Source organism: Epithele typhae, assembly GCF_022376455.1.
Source record: "Epithele typhae strain CBS 203.58 chromosome Unknown BXZ73scaffold_2, whole genome shotgun sequence".
In the NCBI taxonomy this organism is placed as follows: Eukaryota; Fungi; Basidiomycota; class Agaricomycetes; order Polyporales; family Epitheliaceae; genus Epithele; species Epithele typhae.
The window spans coordinates 1477787-1492602 of NW_025954193.1; the positions used below are offsets into that span (position 1 = coordinate 1477787).

Consider the following 14816-nt stretch of genomic DNA (forward strand, 5'->3'; position numbering starts at 1 on the left):
TATCTCTATCAAGTGTATCAGTTGTCCTTTAAGAACTCGGTGACCATAGCTTTGAACTCGTTCGGCCTGTAACGGTGGATCAGTATGATAAGAAGAAAGAGGTCAGATCCCAGCTCACTTCTCTGAGTGTACCCAATGTCCTGTGGGTAGTTCTTTCATCGTCATGTTCGGGAAGAGCTCCTCCGCCAGACCGACGTTATGTCGGTTGATATATCTACACAAGCGGTCAGATCGGGGGGGGGGGGGGCGAGAGACAACATGCGAGGCTCCACGTACTTGCTCCGCGAACCCTTGATAAACAGTGTGGGCTTCTCAAATGTACGCTCGCCTGGAGTGTACGGGAAGCCGCCAAGTTCCGGGATTGAGCGGCCAAGCAGACCTATGGGAATCTTGAACTTGAGCGGCTTCGGATGGTGCGGGCCCGCATGCTCTAAGTTCATGAGGAGGAATGCACATGTCATGGGATCCTGGGTGCGGCGTCAGTGCCGGGAACGCCAAAGCAGCGCAGAAGATACCGCACCTGCTCGTACGGCTCGAGCAAGCTCGCCGCTTCTTTCCGAGACATGACGTCGTGGTCCTCAATCTCCTGCATGGCTTGGATGTAGCCCTGGAACTCTGGAGAGAGCGATCCAACCGAGGGTGCGATGTCAACCACCACGAGGTTTGAGAGTAGGTCGGAAGGGAGGCTGGGGTCGAGTGCAACGGCCATAGCGACCTTTCCTCCCCTGGAGAGCAAACCAGGATGAAAACTGCGCGACTGATTGGGGGAACGAGTCGTAACTACTTACATAGAATGTCCCATGAGCGAGATGTTGGTCAGCTTGTGGCGGTCAAGGAAATGGAGGACGTCGGCGGCCATAGCGAGGTATGAATGTGGCTCGGCATGTGGAGAGGTTCCATGGTTGCGCATGTCCTACGTGGTACACACTTTGAAATGCAGGTCGCGCATGGCGTAGAGCTTCACGTACCAGCGCATACACCGGCCTCCCCAGGTCCTTCGCAAACGCCTTGGACAGTGATCCCCAATTCCGCTTCGTCCCGCTAGGACAGACGCGCCGTGAGTGTTGGATGCACCAAAAGCTGAACAAGCTGACCTCACAAAAGTCCATGGATAATCACTAGTGGTTTCCCTTTTTCATTTCCATCTGGTGCAACAACCTTGTCGAAGTGCAGCTCGACTGGGGTGACAGCGGAGGACTTTGGGCGTAGTTGTTGCCATGTGGCAGTAGCGTTGCGGCGAAACGCGGTCCTAACAGACGGACTGGCAGCAGTAAACTGCCGGAGGAGCATGGCGGAGGCCCAAGCAAGCGGGAGGAGTTCAAACTTCAGATGACGCTGGCAATACTATTTGGTGTTACCCAGATAAGATAACACTGAAGCGCCAATCTAACCGCGTCACGAGGAAATTTTGACTCAGCCTGCCCTAAACCCACCTGCAGAAAACGCGCCTTTGGTTTTGCTTGCGGTTCTTCGTCTCTCGGCACGTTCTGCTTGCCCTCCCCGTCCCCATATGTTGTCTTGGTGAGTCTACCCTTTCCCCAGAACTTTCGACGCGATGATATCATACGTTTACCTCGAGGTGGAGCGGCTCTACCAAGCGGCTTTCACAATGCTTGAATTTTTTGTCATAGTTACACTGATCGGTTCTGTTTTGGAGTCATTGCGCATTGCTGACTTTCCCCTTCACATAGATCATGTCCTCAATATTGGGACGCGTTTGTGAGGAGGTCATGCCTGTCAGATGGGGATCACTGAGGACCTGAGGTGAGTCTTGTTCATGTTCTTCTCGCATCGCGACGCGATGAAATCAAACCATTCAAACTAGAGTATCTGAGAGCCAAGGCTCGATGCTTTATCTATATCTGTCAATCTACTGATCTTTTTCTATCTGACGGTTTCGTCTTTTGCTGTCATCGTCGTATTGACACCACCTTCCCGCAGACGTTCCCCAACTCCGTGGACCATTTCTTGCTTTAGGACTGAGTGAGTATCGCCTCCCTTCTTGTTTGCTATGATGTCATCAATGGAGTTACCGCCTGACCATTTGCTTACGAGCATTTGGACTTGTGACGACAATTCCACGGCTGTTTTTTTAAAACTCTGATCTCCTCAATCCACGCGTTGAACGTCCCGCTGACATCCTTACCAGCTCTTACAGGTCTACCATAATCTATTCTCACCATACGCCGGGACGAGCTTCCGCGTAATCGTGAGTATTATCTCCTTGCAGCTCTCTATGATGTTTTATCACGACGGTCTTCGTACTACCTCTGCCGAAACTGCCCGCCACAGCTCAATTTTCTCGGGCAACCCCTTCTGATCCATAACCAGTACCTATCGGATGCGATGCTGATTGATTTCTTCGCAGGAGTCGCCTGAACATGCATGTAGCCGTTCGGGACGATCAAGTCATCAACGTGAGTACCATCAGCTATCCTTTCATATCCCTTACGATGAGTACCAAAAATCATCAACTAGAAGCTGTTGCTGAGCTGCGGCGTAGATTATTCCTTTTTACCACATTCTGATCCTCTTGACATCACATTGCTCGTGATCATTGGCTGACGTGTTTATAGGGCTTTACGTTTTTGGCACGTTCGACGGGCGACGTGAGGATGGATATGAAGACGGGCGACGTGAGGATATGGTGAGTCAGTATCTTTAAATATGTAGTGTTCCCATGCTGTATTTCTATCCCTATCGACCGTTTCTCGTCGATGTCGCATGACCGCAAATGAATATATTTCCGCAGTTCCCTCCCGAGTTGTGTCGTTGTGCTAGTGAACGCTGAAACGCTCGTGCTTGCTACAGGGGCCAATCAGCTGCCAGGAACGTCCAGGCACACGAACGCTTCTTAGAATGCACTGTACGCGGACCCGACTTTGGAGCAGCATCTGACTTTGCGGACAGGCGGCGTTCTCCGCTGCACGTGTTCCTGTCTGGACGGGGTGGATCACACGCCAGCGATGGACAGCACCGGCCCACTTGGAATTTCCCGGGGGTTTTCCAGGCGCACAATCCTCGACCATGGCCCGCTCTCCCATGCCATTCTCCTCGGCTTCCATACGGATAATGCGGCGTCGGACTTCACAGGCTGGGCTCCCTCCTCCACCCCGTTGCGCAGTATAAATACCATGCAGAGGTACGCTGGAGAGCACGACCCTCCTCTGCTGCACTTTCTCTGCCATGCGATCTCACCCTCTTCTGCTCTCAACAATCTTGCTGGTGTCAGGATCAGTCCATGCCTCTCTGCAGTCAACCTGCGAGGGCTTCGGCATGTCCTCGTCCCCCGACCTCGTCAACGTCGCCCTCACAGGCACCACCTACTTCACCGCCAACGCCCTCGTCAATATCTCCAACGTCTACTCCAGCATCAATGTCTCCAGCCTCCCCGCTTTCTGTCGTCTCGAGCTCACCATCACGACGAACACCACCGCCGGCTCGTTTGCGCTCACCGAGGTCTGGCTCCCGGACGTGTGGAACAACCGCATGCTCACCTTGGGGAACGGCGGGCTCGCTGGTGGAGGTACGTCTGCCCCATCCCCCTACCTCGTCCCCGCGGACGTCGGAGCACGGAGGAAGCTGAGCGGCGCGCCTACCAGTCACCGTGGCCGAGCTGGGGCACGTTGCCATCCCACAAGGATGTGAGTGCGGAGTATGCACGGCATTCGTCCCGAAGCGCGCTCACCTGTCCGCCACGCGCAGTCGCGGGCATTTCTACGAACACCGGGCACGACGGCGACACCAACGACGGCGCCTGGGCCGGGCCGCACAACGACGTGAGGGGCTCCCTATCATGTTCCTCCGTCCTCCGCCTTGCAGCTGATCACGCCCCCGTCCTATTTGACGCGCCTCTCATGCGCCGCCGCACTGCCTCCCCTTCCGGGACGGGAATAGAATGCCATCGTTGACTGGGGTTGGCGCGCGCTGCACCTGAGTGTGCAGGCGGGAAAGGCGGTCGTGGAGCAATACTACCAGGCCGCCCCGACGCGGTCGTACTACCTCGGGTGCTCTGCAGGTGCGTGGGTGTGGGAGCGCCGATCGCCGCACCTGCGTCCTTATCGCCCCCGCTGACCCACCGCTCTCGACGATTATAGGCGGGAGGCAAGGGTGCGTTGCTGCGCAGTCCTCGCGTTTTCCCCAAGCCAAGACTGACTCCCCCGCCCATCCAGGTTGAAGGAGGTCCAGACGTTCCCGCAGGAATTTGATGGTGTGGTGCGTTTTCCGCCTAGGCTCCCAGCGGACTGCGGCGGAGGCTGACGATCCGCCTGGGCGAATAGATTGTTGGGTCCCCGGCAGATTGGTGGACGCACGTGCAGGCGTGGTCGATTCACATGAACCTCAACACGCAGCCCTCGACCTCCAAGCACTTTATGACGGAAGATATGTGGCAGAACCTCATAGGACCCGAGGTTCTCAGGCAATGTGACGCAGCAGATGGAGTGAGTACACCGATCAGAGCGGTCAGATGACTTTCTGACTCAGTTGCGTTTATAGCTCGTTGACGGTGTCATCAGCCTTCCAAGAAATTGCCAGTGAGTGGTCAAATTTAGATTCAGTGAGCACCGGCAGTTGCTGAGCCCGCACTTCCAGCTTCCGTCCCGAGACCCTCACCTGTGGCCCAGGTCAAAGCACATCTCAATGTCTGACAACCGACCAAATCAGCGCACTGCAACGCATCTATGCGCCATACTACGAGGCGGATCAGACCCTCGTGTTTGGGGGCTATTATCCGGGCGGAGAGGCAGACTTCTATAATGGCTTGGTCGGGAAGACGCAATTCAAGATCGGGGTAGCTTGGTATCAGTTCATGGTCACGAAGTGCGCACGTTCTCCTATGAGCTGCTATCGTGTGCGATTGCCTGACACCACTTCAGCGACACGCGTTGGACTATCCACGACTACAACGCTACGCTCCTGGCGCTTTCAGACACGATCAACCCAGGGCAAGCGAACGTAAGGACCCGCCCCATCCAACGTCCTGCGCAGACGTGCGTCTAATCCCCGCACAGGCCAACGACCCGAACATCACCGCATTCCTGGGACCTCAGCACAACGGGAAGCTCCTCCACTACGTCGGCTGGGCGGACCAGCTGATCAGCCCAGAAAACCCGATCCGCTACTACGAGACCGTGCACGAAGTCCTCCGGGGCTCCACCAACATCAACATCGACGACGTCTACCGCTTGTTCATGGCCCCCGGGATGCAGCACTGGTGAGCGGCATCTTGACCGAAGCGTGCCATGGGTTTGACTAGGCTCGACTCCTTCCCAGCCACGGGGGCCCGGGGGCCAACGCCTTCGGCTCGGTGGAGCAGGCGTCCAACAACAACCCGCCCCTTTCGTTCGACCCGCAGCACAACATCGTCGCGGCGATGGTGCAGTGGGTCGAGGAGGGGATAGCGCCGGATACGTTGACAGCGGCGCACTACGTGGGCAACGATGCCGCTAACGGTGTGGAGTTTACGAGAACGCTGTGCAGAGTACGTACCCAACCCTCGTTGACGTATCAATACTGAGTGGAGCATGCAGTATCCACTAAACCCCCGATTCAACGGAGGAGATCCGAACAATGCTGCCAGCTTCGACTGTATCTAATTCGCTGATGAGGTTCTTGGCATGTCACTTACGATACTTGGATCACACCACACACGTGCACGTTGGGGATATGAATCAATCAAAGCAAGGAAGCATGTATATTATGATAGAACAGTACGATAGACAGGAAGATGGGCATGATAACGTTCGAGAGCGGAATTAGTTACACGGCACTGTCGTTCGGGCGAACAGCCGCCGTTCCGGAGGTCGAGACAGCCTGGCCGTTTTCAGTGGTCGGTGCTGAGCGCGCCTTCTCCAAGTCGCTGATGCATCTCGATTCGACGCTATGCCCCCGCCCGTCGTGCGACGATAGAACGGAGTGAAGGAGGTTGGCGGACTTGTCCGGAGATTGCTGGTAGTCGACGGCGTCCTGGTTCGGGTTCAGGTGCCAATAGTTGATGCTGTGGTGGGGCGGGTGAGCGGAGGGAGCGGGGATAGAGCGGGCCGAAGGACGTACTGCTTGAGAAGGGTGTAAAACCCAGACCCAAGAAGGGAGCCAAGGAAAGGGCCGACCCAGTACTGCGGACAAAGGCACACATTGAGTATCGTAATGTCCCGAAGTGGGACCAGTAATCGAAGGACTTACGATCCACTGCGTGTTGTATGGGAAGCCGGTCACCACGGCAGGACCGAAGGAGCGGGCGGTGTTGATGCCTGCGCCGGTGTAGGCGACGGACCACATGTGACCCATGAAGAGAGTGAGACCGATGCCGATCTGTGACGGGGTGTGGGTGCATGCGCGAGAAGCGGTGGGGCGAGGCTACTCACGGGAGCAAAAGGCGTCGAGTTGTGCTTTTCGGCGGCAAGCATGAGCACGGACAACACCAACACGCTGGTCGTGAACATCTCGATGAATACAGCTTGGGCTTTATTGATGCCAGGAGCGGGGAAGGTGCTACAGGGGGTGATGTCAGCCGCCAATCGTGACAACAGAAGATGACGACTCACTTGGACGCGAGGGGGCCCGGGGTCAGCGCGAGGACAATCGCCGCCGCCGCGATGCCTCCCAGCAATTGCGCGATGCAGTAGAGCACGAACCGCACGGGCCCGATGCATCCGGTGATGAGCAGCGCGAGGCTGACGTCGGGGTTGAAGAGGCCGCCGGTGACACGGAAGAAAAGCCAGGCGGAGACGAGGAGGCTCATGCCGAAGCAGAGGGAGACGTACATCACACGCTGGATCTCGGAGGATTGCGCGGGATTAGGACCGGCCTCAAACGCAGCGGCTTGGACGCCGCCGAACGCAAGGAGGAGGAAGACGGTGGTGCCGACGAACTCGAGGGCGGCAGCGGTGAGGTCATCTCTGAAGGAATCGAAGTAGCCCGGAGGCTTCGTCTGGAATTTGTGGGAGTGATCGACGTCCGGAGATTGGTCTTGGGCGACGAGGGTCTGGCGGTGGCTGGAAAAGGACATGGTGGAAAGTGGATGCGACTGTAGGAAACGGTGCTTTGCGCATGGGCTTTATATGCGGGTACACGAACGAGACCCTGGGCCGCATCGAGGGAATGATCAAGCAGACAAACCGTCCCGCGCCGCGCCAATGGCGGTCCGATTGAGGACGGGTCAAGACACCCTGAGCGGATTTGGAGCCACGATAGGCAACCCGCATCGGTACCAACGATTTCAGGCTCACTCCTAACGGAGGTGACGCAAGTGATACATACTCCGTGTACCCGCAGCGGCTTTCAACGCGGCTAATCCCAGGTTTGGTTGGACCGAGTGCGTTTCGTCATGCTTCGCTTCTCCTTGTCCGCTCTTCGGCGTGTCTTTTCTGCCTTTTCCAGCCTCCGGACATGCTCTTTCTGCTCTTCCGAGGCCTCATGGACCAGCCCGGCCGCCGCCGCGCGTAAAACCAGAGATCGCAGCTAGCGGGAGGGGCCGGTCATGACATCATTCGACAAGACGTATAGGAGGGCGAACCTTGAGGAGACAGTCCTCCACGTTTTGAGCTTGGGATCGAAAGACAGTCGAAGTTATCAGTATTGACTGCGAGGACGAGACATATGCGGGCTGCAAGGAGACGATGAGCCCTCTGAAGCAGATGGTCGACGACCGCTTGGCGTACGGTTGCTTTGATATGATCGCGTGCCCACATAGGAATCCACGGGGATGACAGGGGCACGCGCAGAGTTGCCTTTGTATTCACTTTGTTGACATTCTGGCGGAGCGGCCGTGGCTTAATAGGCTGGAGCTAGGAGATCGAGTGGAGCGGTGCATACCTGTCCTCCTGGACCAGAACTCCGTGAATATGTAAACTCGACGACGCCCTTGGGAATGTCCTTGTGCTTGAATGCGTCTATCCACTCGCTCGCCTTCGCGCTGTCCGCCCCGTCTCGAAGAGTGGGCAGGGCAGGGGGAGTGGGCAGGATGTCGCGCCCGTCGTGCAATCTTCGAATGGCTTGACCCATGGGTACTGACTGGTGTCTAGCGGTTCTATACGTATTTGAGGAAAGGACAGTGCGGTGGAGAGCTGTCGACATGTTGCTAGAGGTGCGAGAAGGAGATCGAGGAGGACACGAGAGCGGCGCTGTAGACGCGGCGGCAGGTACGTGACCGCGTCTCAGAAGCCGAGAACCTCGGAGTGCTGTGAGAGGCGAGTCCCGCTGGCGTTCCGCTCGTCCTTGCTTCAGCCCACTGCCCCCGAGCACTTCCTCATTCTGCTGCTGATTCTATTGGCCCAGTTGTCTCTCCAATGGTCACCGTTGCGATATCCGCGTCCAAACCCGGGTCTCTCACCCGCAAGCTCCCAGAAGCGGTGACGTTTGACAAGCCTCTGGATGCGGTGACCATCCTTGACGTGAAAAAGGCCATTGCGGCTAAAAATCCCAAAGTGAGTACATACATGCTTGTCTAATACCGTATTTTTCTAACTTGTCTGTCGTGGGCAGTTCTACACTTCACGCCAGAAGTTGTCTCTCAAGGGTGACAACAAAGCCCTCCCGGATGGCAAGACTCTGAAGGAGGTTGGCGTAACGGGAAACGCAGAGCTTTCTGTGAAGGATCTGGGACCTCAAATAGGATGGAAAACTGTCTTTGTGATTGAATACGTGCGTGCCAACACCTTCGACGCGTCTTCACCTTACTAATATGTGATTACAGGCAGGCCCCCTCGTCATTCACCCTCTCATCTACTACCTTCCGCAACTCTTTTATGGTGGCCCCGTACAGCACAGCACACTTCAGACGTGAGTTCACGTCCCTTTGCATCATCTTGCGTCTCTTACCCTCGCACTCGGGGGCAGATATGTGTATGCTGGTGTGATGTTCCACTTCATCAAGCGCGAACTTGAGACCTTGTTCATTCACCGGTTCTCACACGGCACGATGCCTTTCCGGAATGTCTTCAAGAAGTGGGTACTTCTTACCTTCTCTCGCACATACATCCTACTCACGGTGACATTGCAGCTCCGCGCACTACCACCTACTGTCGGGTCTCCTCCTTGCGTACGCCATCTACAGTCCTACGTACTCAGCGAACTCGCCTTGGATCCGTGGCACGATTCGCGAGAACCCCACCTTCCTCATGTCATGCATGGGGGCCTTCCTGGTACGTCTCACATCACAATCAAGCTGAGAGCAGTCGCCGACAAGCCCTCCACAGTTCGCCGAGCTTTCCAACTTGAGTACCCATCTCACTCTCCGTAACCTGCGCCCTGCGGGCACGACCACGCGCGCCATCCCCATGGGCTACGGCTTCAGTCTCGTCTCCTGCCCCAACTACTTGTTCGAGACCATCGCGTGGACGGCCATCACCGTGATGACTGGAAGCTGGGCCGGTGAGTCAGGGCACCGAGAAACCGACTGCCATGCTGACCGCGTCGCTAGCTGCTTTGTTCTGGGTCGTGGGCACCGGCCAGATGGCCGTCTGGGCCAAAGACAAGCACCGCAACTACAAGAAGCAGTTCGGCGACAAGTACCCCCGCGGGAGGAAGGCGATGTTCCCCTTCGTCTTCTGAGCGGCGGTCCGTGCAAGCTTTCACCTCCCACGCATAGCACGACCTGTAATAGCCACCTTCCCGGATGATGACACAGTGCGACCGTTAGGGGATGCTGTACGCGAGCCACATCTCCCCCACCGCCCCGCCCATGCCGAGCCCGATCTCGACCCAGCCGGAGACGAAGTGCGCGACGGCGTTCTTGACCGCCCACCCGGCGAGGATGACCGCCGTGGTGAAGACCGGGTGGCAGTCGAGCACGACGCGGAGCCCGAACCCGGCGGCCATGCCCCCGAGCACGTTCCGGACGACCCACTCGCGGTCGAGCGTGTCCTCGTCGAGGAGCGCGAGCGCCTGCAGGAAGAGCGGGTGTGCGAAGACGGTCGCGTCCGGGTGCAGCGGCGTGGTCGATGCCGTGCCGGAGGCAGGGTGGTCGGAGTGGACGTTGGGGCGCCAGATGGAGAGGCAGAAGAGGAGGAAGAGTTTGGTGAGGGAGGAGTAGAGGAGCGTCAGTGGGATGTGCGAGTACCTGTGGAACACGCGAATGAGTGCCAGTGGACGAAACTCGGTAACAGGACGACAGGCCATTGACGCATTTGAGGTGGACCTCGTTACGCGGAGGCGCTGTTTTACCAAACACTCGAAATGCGTGTTCTAGTCTAGTTTCACGCACAGCCGACTGCATGCGTACGTCCTTGTTTCCAATTTCCGACTGGAATTACAGGGATGACTGACCTGAACTGCTCGCGTATGCCTGACACCGGCGCGCCTGGGGGCGGCGCTGGTAGAGCGTGCAGCACGAGGTAGCATGCGAATACGACGCCGGCATGGAAGGCGGCTGTCTCTGCACGAGGCCGTCAGACTCAACGGGCATATGCACGGGGAACGGGGGGCGGGGGGCGGCGTGACAGAAAGACGGCGTACCAAAAATGCAGCCCACGAGGATGCGAGCGAAGCCTTCTAGGGCCGCTTGGTTCCAGGACGCGATCTGCGAGGCGTTTCGGGGCTGATTGGTGCCTGCGGGGTAGGGGTGTTGGGGTCGAAATAGTCAACAACGTGGAATCTGCCGTCGGGACCGTGTGGAACATACTGATGTGTGTCCATCGGATGACTGCAAATGAGGTGAGGTGAGGAGACCTGCGTATAACGGGCAAGAGGATGGTGGACACGCACATGCGTCGAGGCAAACTAAGGCAAGCCCGAGCCTTGCAATGAGCCACCTGCGAGCCTGCGAGAGGATGGGGTGAGGAGTGTATTCGACCGAGACCGCCTGCGTCCTGACGAACCGATTGGTCGTGGTATTGCTGGCGCGTCTTGTTCGCCAGCTCCTCGGACTTCGGACTAGCTCTGTCACCAGCCCTGCGGGCACCGAGACCGCGATTGTACAAGAGGTGGCGATAGACATCTCGCTTGAGCAGAATCAGGTCCAGGAGCAGTGTGAGTGTGTCGTGCTCCACGTATGGATCTGCGAATGCATGACAAGACGTCTGCCGTCGGGCGGGGATGAACGCGGTTGGCATGGCGAGATGAAGTCACTTAGACGAAGGTCAGGCTGGGAAGACCGGTGATACTGACGCACTGTTCAAGACGAAAGTTGTACGCGGAGTCGTAAACGGTGTAGAGGTATTCCGTCGGCGTGGCGCAGGACGTGCAAATGGGCATGGTGGCCTGCAGAAACTGGCGGCACCGACCCCGCACGAAATGAATGTCGCCGTCAGTGATGTCCGGAGGCCAGAAACTTCTAGATGTTCTAGACTGGAACGTCTCCTCTGTCGGGAGGCGTTCAGTATTGTTTTCCAGCGCCAGGCGTCGCGAAGGAACTCACTAAAGGTGTTCTGGCGAGCTGCTATGTATCAGATTGATTAGCAGATTTTACACAAGGCTTTGGCCCGTGACAGATGCTGGAGGAGCAGATGGTCGGAGTCCAGTTCAAGTCCGCCCGCGTCTAAATCCTGGCTGTACGCGGTGGCTCCTGCCCGGGCCGCCGGACACATACGCCATCCGACATGCGAAGCCTGGACGAGTAGTCCTGCACAGCAAACGCAACAAGTACTGTTCCTCGCTCTCCAGCACACGCTCTCTCCCGCTACCTCGCACTCTCCAGGATACCCATCTATTTCAGTACGGTAGATCTCCTGAGCTGCACAACCTCCGCCGCATCCGTCTCCTGCAATGCCACCAAAAGCAGCGTCCTCTGCACGGGCACTTGAAGCAATCCTACCTCTGATCGCGGCAGGCCAGCCTTACGAGGCCCACCAGAAGGCTCGAACATTTGCCTCGCGATACAGCAAGTCGGCACAGTACGATACTGCCATTGACGTTCTCTTCCAATCTGCGCGCGAGCTCCTCAAGATCCGGCAGCAGGGAAGTGGGACCGATCTCTCGGGTTTCCTGGTGGATGTCTACGAGGCGAAGGGCGAAGCGGTGACAGATGAGAGCCGGAGTGAGTGTGAGATCATTTCCGTCCGTCATATGCGCTTACCCTCCTCGTCTTCACCGTCTTCACTCACCAGGCCGCCTAACGCAGCTGATTGCCCTCGCGGGCCCGGATGGTGCATGGCGTAAAACCATCATTGACAAGTCAATCGCGTAAGTCATCTCCTCCTATCCTGAGTACTCAGCGTAATCGGGCATAGGTGGTCAGCCAAAGCCGGACCGCACCCAGCTGGTGATCCCGACCTTCACCATTATGTTGGCGAGCTGCTATACAAGGGTGAGTATCCCCGGTTGATTGTGTTTCACACTATAATTTGACATGCAACAGAGGGATCGTTCGATGCGGCAGAGTCGCATTTCCTCAACGCTGGAAAGCGCGACAGCGCGCGTTCGCTCGCGGAGATGTTTGTCGAATGGGCAGGAGCAGAGGGTCCGATCGGCCCATTTGCGTTGCGCGGTACTCTCCCGTATGTATCCGTCTTGGCGACCTCATGTAGCGCTCACTAATCGACCCCTTCATTTCGTTTCTTGCACCTCGACCCCGCTCCAAACGCCCACAGGTATCTGCAGAACGGACACATCCTCGCGGCACGGACGTTCATCTGCCACCTCGTCTCGCAATCCACTTCCAAGCGTCCAGACTTACTGTCGAGGCTTCAACCGGGTCCCATCCCGATCGGCAAGCCATCCGACGGCGGCGAACAGGACGAGATCATCTTCACAAAGGATTCGGCGCTCAACTTCTCCCAGCTCGCCGTTCGCGCATGTCAGCGCGCCCAGGGCGAGAAGAACAAGCAGATGCGCGAAGCCTGGGTCCGCTTGTGCGGAACGTACCAGAGCAAGGGTGGCGTCATCGCCGAGCGCGAAGTCCGAAAGGTGCGTCCGTGCCTGTTATTCCCACTTGGATTGGTCAGCTCTCGTTCCGGTTCTACGCTCCGCAGCGCAACCATGTCGTTATGCGATATGTCTGTGCATATCGCACGGACGGGCAGCGACCTATCCCAGGGACGTTTGTCATCCGGGCCACTCTCATGCCCTGCGCCCTTTCCCGTCTTGCGCCCAATTTGATAGAGCATCTCCCATCCGCCGCAGGGCGGATTGCCGCCTGCCCGCAGGGTTGCTGCATATTGCTTTGCACCGCACCCCGCAATTGGGTCTTTGGCCAGTTTTCCGGATCTTGCGTGTTTTCAGCGCCAGGGATCGCGGGTGGCACGGGCCTCCAAAGATGCTGCGCACGCGCACTTCATCTCGCAAACATTTCGGGCCCCCTCGCTGCGCCGCCCCTGTCAGATTTCGCCTCCAAATCTTCGTCGTCCCTTTTCTCGCTCCCCTTTCCAAGTTTTCTCCACGTGGTGTAGACTGCTTCTGACTCTGACACCCTTTTCGGGCGTTCGACAGGCGCTTATCGACCTCGCCGAGCTCTACTTCGCCATCCCGCCGCCCCGCGGCGCCCAGCAAAACCCGTTGGGCGACATGATCTCGGCAATGTTCGGTGGCGGGGGCGGCCCCGGTTCCGCCCCCACACGACGGGTCCTTGCGCCCGCGGCGCCGACATCGACACCCGGGCTCGACTGAACACCGGCCAGACGTCGACGGCGTGCAGTGGAGCGTGCGGAGGTGGTGCGAGCCGCTTACCATAGGCCCAAGATGGCCGGCGCGGGAAGGAAGGAAGGGGCCGAGGAGCATCGAAGCATCGAAAGGAGGAGGCGTATGAGCTTGCGGAGGTGACGTGCGTGTGCGAGTATCCGTCGGCGTTGGCAGTGTCTGCTCTCTCTCCGTCTGAAAGACTACGTTCAATTACCGATACGTAACTTTAGCGTGGGCGTGGGCCCGGTGGCGGTGTGCAATTATCGCGGTCCATCGAGCGCGTCGAGGAGGCAAGGCCGTGGACCATGATCGCGGCCGCCCTCGCGTCTCCTCGCGTTCTCTGCGTCGAGCGGATCAGCCCGCCCGAGCGCGAGGGCTCCTCTGGAGGCGCATTGATCAGCCTTTTGCAGCCCGGCGGGCCATGCCCGTGAACGGAGCATAATGGACGTCGCGGGTCCGTGTGCGACGTCGGGCACAGTTGGCGGCCCTGCTGAGCAGCTGGAGGCGCTTCAGGGCCTCGAAACGGCCACATTGAAGACGCACGGGCGGGCACGATGGTGAGTTCGACTCCCAAGCCAACCACGCAGCGCGCGCGGTTCCTCTGTCGACTCGGGAGTCGGCTGCCCGGGGTGCTGTGGACGGCCCTGGTTTGGATGGACCAGGCACGACGCGTCCGCACGTCCGCACGTCCGCAGAGGCCTCAAACGCGGCCTGTGTCAGGGCGCGGCAGCTTGATGGAGATGGAGAGGCCGTGGGATGAGCATTGAGGCCTTGAGGATGCCCCGGCGGCTCCGCGGAGAGGCCGTAAGTGCCGCTCGCGTCGACGACGCAACTCTGGGAGGACGATCTCCCGAAGTGCGAACCGCGCGGGTCCGGTAGCGTGAAGGCCGTCAAACGCGGGCGCGAACGCGGTCGCGTCGGGGTATGTTCTGCCACGGCTTGTGTGCTCTTGAGTGCGCGCGGGAGGGAGCATTGGCGACGGGCACGAGCAAAGAGCGTCGAAATGCATCGGACCGAGTGATGGACGCACTAGCACTGGCAGCTGGAGGCCGCACCCAGATTCGGAGCTCATCGTACGTGGCGTTCCGTATGTGGCATTCCGCATCCCCCCGTGTCTGGCGCGCGTGTAGCGTGCTTGATGCACGCATCGGCCGCCAATTGGTGCTGTCTTTCTGAGATCTGAGCACCCGGGATCAGTATGATATGTCAGGATATGTCGCGACGTCGCGGTGCGGCACCTCGAACTCAGCGGCGGCCCCGTC

The 14816-nt window shown here is 58.2% G+C and overlaps 7 protein-coding genes across 7 annotated transcripts; 3 read left to right on the forward strand and 4 right to left on the reverse strand.

Annotated features, from left to right (window-relative positions):
- Positions 1–17: 17 nt before the first annotated feature.
- BXZ73DRAFT_38709 (alpha/beta-hydrolase) lies at positions 18–1290 on the reverse strand (the record flags this gene model as incomplete). Its single annotated transcript, XM_048018241.1, has 7 exons — positions 18–66; positions 119–214; positions 277–467; positions 521–725; positions 789–913; positions 969–1041; positions 1100–1290. 7 exons carry the CDS (start codon positions 1288–1290, stop codon positions 18–20), a joined length of 930 nt encoding a protein of 309 aa, XP_047883400.1.
- A 1986-nt stretch (positions 1291–3276) lies between these two features.
- BXZ73DRAFT_38919 (feruloyl esterase-like protein) lies at positions 3277–5597 on the forward strand (the record flags this gene model as incomplete). The annotated part of the gene is made up of 12 exons (XM_048018278.1): positions 3277–3526; positions 3603–3644; positions 3706–3779; positions 3898–4022; positions 4173–4215; positions 4281–4442; positions 4498–4535; positions 4594–4821; positions 4878–4956; positions 5013–5215; positions 5275–5482; positions 5532–5597. 12 exons carry the CDS (start codon positions 3277–3279, stop codon positions 5595–5597), a joined length of 1518 nt encoding a protein of 505 aa, XP_047883401.1.
- Positions 5598–5760: 163 nt separating this feature from the next.
- On the reverse strand, positions 5761–7009 carry BXZ73DRAFT_96403 (aquaporin-like protein; the record flags this gene model as incomplete). Its single annotated transcript, XM_048027070.1, has 5 exons — positions 5761–5998; positions 6055–6116; positions 6184–6312; positions 6366–6492; positions 6546–7009. The coding sequence occupies 5 exons, from the start codon at positions 7007–7009 to the stop codon at positions 5761–5763; spliced, it is 1020 nt and encodes a 339-aa protein (XP_047883402.1).
- A 281-nt stretch (positions 7010–7290) lies between these two features.
- Positions 7291–8004, reverse strand: BXZ73DRAFT_38359 (RF-1 domain-containing protein; the record flags this gene model as incomplete). The annotated part of the gene is made up of 4 exons (XM_048018171.1): positions 7291–7461; positions 7517–7606; positions 7662–7754; positions 7816–8004. 4 exons carry the CDS (start codon positions 8002–8004, stop codon positions 7291–7293), a joined length of 543 nt encoding a protein of 180 aa, XP_047883403.1.
- Positions 8005–8288: 284 nt separating this feature from the next.
- On the forward strand, positions 8289–9552 carry BXZ73DRAFT_38766 (3-oxo-5-alpha-steroid 4-dehydrogenase-domain-containing protein; the record flags this gene model as incomplete). Its single annotated transcript, XM_048018250.1, has 7 exons — positions 8289–8426; positions 8485–8643; positions 8696–8781; positions 8839–8946; positions 9002–9143; positions 9198–9372; positions 9422–9552. The coding sequence occupies 7 exons, from the start codon at positions 8289–8291 to the stop codon at positions 9550–9552; spliced, it is 939 nt and encodes a 312-aa protein (XP_047883404.1).
- An 84-nt stretch (positions 9553–9636) lies between these two features.
- On the reverse strand, positions 9637–11193 carry BXZ73DRAFT_38899 (Arv1-domain-containing protein; the record flags this gene model as incomplete). Its single annotated transcript, XM_048018272.1, has 7 exons — positions 9637–10060; positions 10267–10375; positions 10456–10548; positions 10622–10642; positions 10705–10759; positions 10818–11018; positions 11107–11193. The coding sequence occupies 7 exons, from the start codon at positions 11191–11193 to the stop codon at positions 9637–9639; spliced, it is 990 nt and encodes a 329-aa protein (XP_047883405.1).
- Positions 11194–11703: 510 nt separating this feature from the next.
- BXZ73DRAFT_73566 (uncharacterized protein) lies at positions 11704–13542 on the forward strand (the record flags this gene model as incomplete). Its single annotated transcript, XM_048021913.1, has 6 exons — positions 11704–11974; positions 12045–12120; positions 12168–12244; positions 12296–12434; positions 12528–12843; positions 13366–13542. The coding sequence occupies 6 exons, from the start codon at positions 11704–11706 to the stop codon at positions 13540–13542; spliced, it is 1056 nt and encodes a 351-aa protein (XP_047883406.1).
- Between the last annotated feature and the right edge of the window lie 1274 nt (positions 13543–14816).